The sequence below is a fragment of the Hemibagrus wyckioides genome, linkage group LG06 (assembly GCF_019097595.1).
Source record: "Hemibagrus wyckioides isolate EC202008001 linkage group LG06, SWU_Hwy_1.0, whole genome shotgun sequence".
Lineage (NCBI taxonomy): Eukaryota > Metazoa > Chordata > Actinopteri > Siluriformes > Bagridae > Hemibagrus > Hemibagrus wyckioides.
In genome coordinates this window covers 1,347,073-1,354,572 of record NC_080715.1, presented here as the reverse complement: position 1 = coordinate 1,354,572, position 7,500 = coordinate 1,347,073, and the positions used below count along the sequence as shown (strand labels likewise).

Genomic DNA, 7,500 nt, shown 5'->3' with positions numbered 1-7,500 from the left:
AACAGCAGGGTGTGAGTCTGGAGGCTATTATCCTCAGTGTAAGAGGGAGACCCTGCAGCCAGTCTCAGCATGGCACAGTTTACTACATCCCCCCCCCTACAGAGACAATTTTCAAACACCGCTGTGTGTGTGTGTGTGTGTGTGTGTGTGTGTACACGCACTTAGATTAGATGGTGCTCCTTTTCCGCTGGCCTTCAGACAATATTTCACCATGAAACTAAGAGAAGAGAAAGCAAAGTTAGATATAAAAAACCTGTATTAATGGAATAATAAATTAATCCATTTATTTAAAAAAACATAAATCAACACTTTTAGTATAATAATATATATATATTCATAAATTATGCAAAAATATTTTAGATAAATTATTTTTTTTTTAATTGATTATTAATTAATATTCAGATTTAAAAATATATAAACATATATTATTTATACAGCATATATTACGATAAAAAGTTAAAACAAAAAATAAATATATGAATATAATCTAAATAAAATTACAAATATAGAAAACACACAAAACACTGAAAATAGGACAAAAATGTCCAGAACACAGATTTAAAAGTTAAAGCCACTGACCACGACACCATGGTGCTGCTTCCAGGTAGAGTGCAGCTTTTATCCTCTAGACTCAGGATCTGTGGAGTTATATCCAGGGTGGAGTTCACACTGATCACCGGCCGAGCCCTGAGGTCCACACACACACACACACACACACACAGATTAATATGTGTGTGTAATGCAGGCATGAGTATGTTCCTAAGCATAAGCATCTACAGCAAACTCCTCTAATAGGCCATAAAACTAAAGGACACACTGTGGGTTAATGAGAAGTGTGTGTGTGTGTGTGTGTGTTAATCACTGTAGTACCTGTAAAGAACAGCTTTGTCAGCTCCAAACACACCCACCACCAGATCTGTGCAGATATACCAGGGAGAAACACACACACACAGAGAAATGAATGAACTTGCAACATGTCGTCTTCTCTTCTTTTATTTACTCTGTAAAGGACACAATAACTTCTGAGAACTAAAAATACTAGACAGGGTCATTAGCAGGGTCAGAAGTAGAAGACGTGTCCAATCACACAGGAAGTGGAAAAATTCATATGATTAGATACAGCAATGAAAAATGACCACAAGATTATTTCTGTCTTCCCTACTTGTGTGTGTGTGTGTGTGTGTGTGTGTGGTACCTGGGTAGCCGTTCTGGTCGATGTCCATGGCCCCGTGCATGGCATATCCGAAGCTGGGAGGCGGTGAGGTCGATGCCCATTTTCCCTCCAGGACCTGAGAGGGCTGAGAGTCCAGCCCACCCGCTCGCCCGTTATAGATGTACACCAAACCCTGCCGAGAGGAACCGCCATACGGAGCAGACACCGCCACATCTGTGTACACACACACACACACAACAATAAATTAAGAATCATTACATATACTGTCAGTCATTACATATAACCCCTCCCCCTGACACACACATACACACACACCATGAGGAACATGATGAAGATGATGAAGAGGAGGATTGTTAAGAAGTAAAGGAGAAACAACAAGGAGAGATATGAGAAAAGACATTAGAACATAAAGAAGAAAAGGAAAAGGAAGAGGAAGGGACCTGTCTGTTTCTCTGTCTACTTTTCTGTATGTTTGTCTGTTTGTATGTATGTCTGACTGTCTGCCTGTATGTCTGTCTCTATGTATGTCTGTCTGTCTGTATGTCTGACTGTATGTATGTATGCCTGACTGTCTGTCTGCCTGACTGTCTGTATGTCTGACTGTCTGTATGTATGTATGCCTGACTGTCTGTCTGTCTGACTGTCTTGCGGTCTGTCTGAATGTCTGACTGTCTGTCTGAATGTCTGACTGTATGTATGTATGTATGTCTGATTGTCTGTATGCCTGACTGTCTGTCTGTCTGTCTGTCTGTATGTCTGACTATATGTATGTATGTCTGATTGTCTGTATGTCTGACTGTATGTCTGTCTGTATGCATGTATGTCTATCTGCCTGCATGTCTGATTGTCTGTCTGACTGTCTGTCTGTATATCTGTCTGACTGTCTGTATGTATGTCTGTCTTTCTGTCAGTTACTGTTCACATCAAACATCAGAATGGACATCAAACATGTCTGTATGTAGGTCTGTCTGTCTATATGTATGTTTGTCTGTGGGTCTGTCTGTCTGTATGTCTGACTGTCTATATGTCTGTCTGTCTTTTTATGCCTGACTGTCTGTTTGTATGTCTGACTGTCTGTCCGTATGCATGATAGATAGTCCATCATGCATACGGACAGACAGTCAGACATACAAACATCAACGTCTTTCTGTATATCTGACTACCTGTATGTCTGACTGTCTGTATATCAGTCTTTCTGTCAGTTACTGTTCACATCAAACATCAGAATGGACATCAAACATGTCTGTATGTAGGTCTGTATGTCTGTCTGTCGCTATGGCTGACTGTCTGTCTGTTTGTATGCCTGACTGTCTCTCTGTCTGAACGCCTGTCTTTCTGTCAGTTACTGGTCACATCAAACATCAGAATGGAGAAAAAGTCTGATCTCTGTGTCTTTAGTCTGATCTTTGTGACTTTAGTCTAATCTGTGTGGCTTTAGTCAAACAAAATCTCTGAGTTTTTTGTGTTTCAGAAACTGCTGATCTCCTGCTGGAAGTCTCCAGAGTTCAGACAGAATGTTCTGATCATTCTTCTCTGATCTTCTCCTCTATAAGGTCTTCCAGTCTGCAGATCCTCCACTCACAGGATGTTTTTCACACCATTCAGTGTAAACACTGCTGTGTTATTGGATTAGATAACTGAGCAGGTGTACAGGTGTCCTGAATAAAGTGGACTGTGTGTGTGTGTGTGTGTGTGTGTGTGTAGAGACAGACCATTGAAGCCGTCCCGGTCCAGGTCTCCCAGGCTGGTGACGGAGCTACCGAAGCGAGAGTAGATCTCAGAGCCGGTCAGCTTGAGAGGAGGCTGGAAGGTGAAGCCGCCGTTCGACAGGTAAATGTACACCTGCCCCACCTCACGCAGCTTCCCATCAGAACCACGCTCCATAAACAGAGGAGCTCCAACCAGCAGGTCCATCTTCCTGTACACACACACACACACACACACACACATACATACACATACATACACACACAAACATACACACACACCGCAGAAAATGATCAGAGAAAAGGAAGCAAGAATCACAGAAATGATGAAATGTTAACTAACAAGAGACACAGTTACTGCACATGAGGACACAGAAGTGAAGAAGATGATGAAGATGATGATGAAGAAGACTGACCCGTCGTTGTTGATGTCTGTAGCAGCGACTGCGTTCCCGAAATACGCCGCCATCTGAAACAGCAACACAATTACCACTACAGCTGTTAGAGTACATCTACATTTACTACACACTAATTAACACTTAATTACATCTGTATTTACTGTCTGTCTAACCACCTGTCTGTCTGACAGGTGTCTGCCTGCCTTACCACCTGTCTGTCTTTCTGGTTGTCTGTATGTCTGTCATTCTGTCAGTCCATCTGCCCATGTGTCTTCCGGCCTGTCTGTGTTTCTAGCTGTCATCATGACCACCTGTCTGCCTGTCTCACCACCTGTCTGCCTCTCTACCTTTCTGTCTGCCTGACCACCTGTCTGTCTCTGTACCTGTCTGTTGAGTTCAGAATGGTTCTCACCTGCAGTCCAGTGAAGTTTACAGTGGAGGCCATGTTCTTGCCGTTGAAGATGTTGACCTGTGGAACACAGAGAACACAGGAAGTCCATATAAGGAGTTCCATCACAGATACAGACAGACGGGTGAGATAATAAAATAAAGGATGCACTCACGTAGCCCAGAGCTTTCTCTCCTCGTGGAACGCCGGTGACGTAATCTAGAGAACGCAAACAGAGCGAGAGGGAATATAAACACAAACCATGAGCAACAATTAAGGGGTCCAAGCACCAGCACCAGTTTACGCACACGCGGCTCCGCCCAGAAAAGTGTGTGATGGGCGTTTACGTTCATTAATATTTTAGTTCGTTTTGTAATTAGAGCCGAATTTCACATAATCTTCAGGGTGACGTTAAAATTCTAAATCAAAACACCTCATAAACACCTCAGTGTGAGGAGGATCAGATTCAGAAGAAAAACAAATGACTTCCTTACCGTCCACTCCATCATTATTAAAATCTCCAACTGCCACTGAGTAACCTGCACACACACACACACACACACGTACACACACACACACACACACACATACATACACATATACACACACACACACACACACATACACACACACACAAAACTGCATTAAAACTGTAGTTAATCCACATCTTTTTCTTTCTTTCTTTCCATTTTCTTTTCATTCTCCTTTCTATTATTTTTTTTATTTTTTAACTTTTTATCTCCCTTTTCTCTTTTTTAATCCTCTTTCAGTTCTTTTTTTATTCTTTTGTCCTTTACTCTACCGATCTGTTTTTTCTCTACATCTCATTTTTTCAGCCCAGTTGTGTTATAAGTGATGTTTATCCGTTTACTTTTCTGTCATTCTTTCTTTCTTTCCAAGGTTTTTGTTTTCTCGTCTCTTTTTTGTCTTTCATTTTCTTTTTCATTTTTTGACTTTCTTATTCTTTTTTCTTTTCTTTCTTACAGTTTCTAATAATGAGAAGGGGGAGGAGGGAGAATAATAAGGAGGAGGAGGAGGAGGGGGAATAATGAGGAGGAGGAGGGGGAATAATGAGGAGGAGGAGGAGGAGGGGGAATAATGAGGAGGAGGAGGAGGAGGAGAAGGAGGGGGAATAATGAGAAGGAGGAGGAGGAGGAGGAGGAGGAGGAATAATGAGGAGGAGGAGGAGGAGGCGGAATAATGAGGAGGAGGAGGGGGAATAATGAGGAGGAGGAGGAATAATGAGGAGGAGGAGGAGGAGGAGGAGGAGAAGGAGGGGGAATAATGAGGAGGAGGAGGAGGAGGAGGAATAATGAGGAGGAGGAGGGGGAATAATGAGGAGGAGGAGGGGGAATAATGAGGAGGAGGAGGAGGAGGAGGAATAATGAGGAGGAGGAGGGGAATAATGAGAGGAGGAGGAGGAGGAGGAATAATGAGGAGGAGGAGGAGGAGGAGGAGGAGAAGGAGGGGGAATAATGAGGAGGAGGAGGAGGAGGGGGAATAATGAGGAGGAGGAGGAGGAGGAGGAGAAGGAGGGGGAATAATGAGGAGGAGGAGGAGGAGGGGGAATAATGAGGAGGAGGAGGAGGAGGAGGGGGAGGGGGGGGAATAATGAGGAGGAGGAGGAGGAGGAGGAATAATGAGGAGGAGGAGGAGGGGAATAATGAGGAGGAGGAGAAGGAGGGGGAATAATGAGGAGGAGGAGGAGGAGGAGGAGGAGAAGGAGGGGGAATAATGAGGAGGAGGAGGAGGAGGAGGAATAATGAGGAGGAGGAGGAGGAGGGGGAATAATGAGGAGGAGGAGGGGGAATAATGAGGAGGAGGAGGAATAATGAGGAGGAGGAGGAGGAGGAGGAGAAGGAGGGGGAATAATGAGGAGGAGGAGGAGGAGGAGGAATAATGAGGAGGAGGAGGAGGAGGAGGAGGAGGAGAAGGAGGGGGAATAATGAGGAGGAGGAGGAGGAGGGGGAATAATGAGGAGGAGGAGGAGGGGGAATAATGAGGAGGAGGAGGAGGAGGAGGGGGAATAATGAGGAGGAGGAGGAGGAGGAGGAGGAGGAGAAGGAGGGGGAATAATGAGGAGGAGGAGGAGGAGGAGAAGGAGGGGGAATAATGAGGAGGAGGAGGAGGAGGAGGAAGGGGAACAATGAGAAGGAGGAGGAGGAGGGGGAATAATGAGGAGGAGGAGGAGGAGGAGGAAAAGGAGGAGGAGGGGGAATAATGAGGAGGAGGAGCAGGAGGGGGAATAATGAGGAGGAGGAGGAGGAGGAGGAGGAGGAGGAATGATGAGGAGGAGGAGCAGGAGGGTGAATAATGAGGAGGAGGAGGAGGAGGAGGAGGGGGAATAATGAGGAGGAGGAGGAGGGGGAATAATGAGGAGGAGGAGCAGGGGGGGGAAAAGTGAGGAGGAGGAGCAGGAGGGGGAATAATGAGGAGGAGGAGGAGGAGGAGGAGGAGGAGGGGGAATAATGAGGAGGAGGAGCAGGAGGGGGAATAATGAGGAGGAGGAGGAGGAGAAGGAGGGGGAATAGTGAGAAGGAGGAGGAGGAGGAGGAGGAGGAGGAATAAGGAGGAGGAGGAGCGGGAGGGGGAATAAGGGGGAGGAGGAGCAGGAGGGGGAATAATGAGGAGGAGGAGGAGGAGGAGGGATAATGAGGAGGAGGAGGAGGAGGGGGAATAATGAGGAGGAGGAGGGGGAATAATGAGGAGGAGGGGGGGATAATGAGGAGGAGGAGGATGGATAATGAGGAGGAGGAGGATGAATAATGAGGAGGAGGAGGATGAATAATGAGGAGGAGAAGGATGAATAATGAGGAGGAGGAGGATGAATAATGAGAAGGAGGAGGAGGATGAATAATGAGGAGGAGGAGGATGAATAATGAGGAGGAGAAGGATGAATAATGAGGGGGAGGAGAAGGATGAATAATGAGGAGGAGGAGGAATAATGAGAAGGAGGGGGAGGAGAATGAATAATGAGAAGGAGGGGGAGGAGGATGAATAATGAGGAGGAGGAGGAATAATGAGGAGGAGGATGAATAATGAGGAAGAGGAAGAATAATAATGAGGAGGAGGAGGAGGAGGAGGATGAATAATGAGGAAGAGGAAGAATAATGAGGAGGAGGAGGAATAATGAGGAGGAGGGGGAGGAATAATGAGTAGGAGGAGGATAAATAATGAGGAAGAATAATTAGGAGGAGGAATAATGAGGAGGAGGAGGATAAATAATGAGGAAGAATAATTAGGAGGAGGAATAATGAGAAGGAGGAGGAGGAATACTGAGGAGGAGGGGGAGGAGGATGAATAATGAGGAGGAGGAGGAATAATGAGGAGGAGGAGGAGAAATACTGAGGAGGAGGAGGAAGAATAATGAGGAGGAGGAGGAGGAATAATGAGTAGGAGGAGGAATAATGAGGAGGAGGATGAATAATGAGGAAGAATAATTAGGAGGAGGAATAATGAGGAGGAGGAGGAGGAATACTGAGGAGGAGGGGGAGGAGGATGAATAATGAGGAGGAGGAGGAATAATGAGGAGGAGGAGGAGAAATACTGAGGAGGAGGAGGAAGAATAATGAGGAGGAAGAATAATGAGGAGGAGGAGGAAGAATAATGAGGAAGAGGAGGAATAATGAGGAGGAGGAAGAGGAGGAATAATGAGGAGGAGGGGGAAGAGGAGGAATAATGAGGAGGAGGGGGAAGAGGAGGAATAATGAGGAGGAGGGGGAGGAGGATGAATAATGAGGAGGAGGATGAATAATGAGGAGGAGGAAGAAGAGGAAGAATAATGAGGAGGAGGAGGAATAATGAGGAAGAGGAAGAATAATGAGGAAGAGGAAG

At 45.5% G+C, this 7,500-nt stretch overlaps 1 protein-coding gene across 1 annotated transcript in view; it reads right to left on the bottom strand.

The window, feature by feature from the left end:
• The window catches only part of itgav (integrin, alpha V), a 46,542-nt gene that overhangs the window by 25,563 nt on the left and 13,479 nt on the right, over positions 1-7,500 (bottom strand). The window contains exons 8-16 of the mRNA XM_058391953.1: positions 4,161-4,205; positions 3,842-3,885; positions 3,691-3,747; positions 3,297-3,349; positions 2,887-3,092; positions 1,196-1,387; positions 871-916; positions 580-687; positions 162-217 (exon numbers count right to left, since the gene is read on the bottom strand). Of these exons, the coding sequence (XP_058247936.1) occupies positions 162-217; positions 580-687; positions 871-916; positions 1,196-1,387; positions 2,887-3,092; positions 3,297-3,349; positions 3,691-3,747; positions 3,842-3,885; positions 4,161-4,205 (807 nt within the window). The remainder of the gene's footprint in view (positions 1-161; positions 218-579; positions 688-870; positions 917-1,195; positions 1,388-2,886; positions 3,093-3,296; positions 3,350-3,690; positions 3,748-3,841; positions 3,886-4,160; positions 4,206-7,500) is intronic.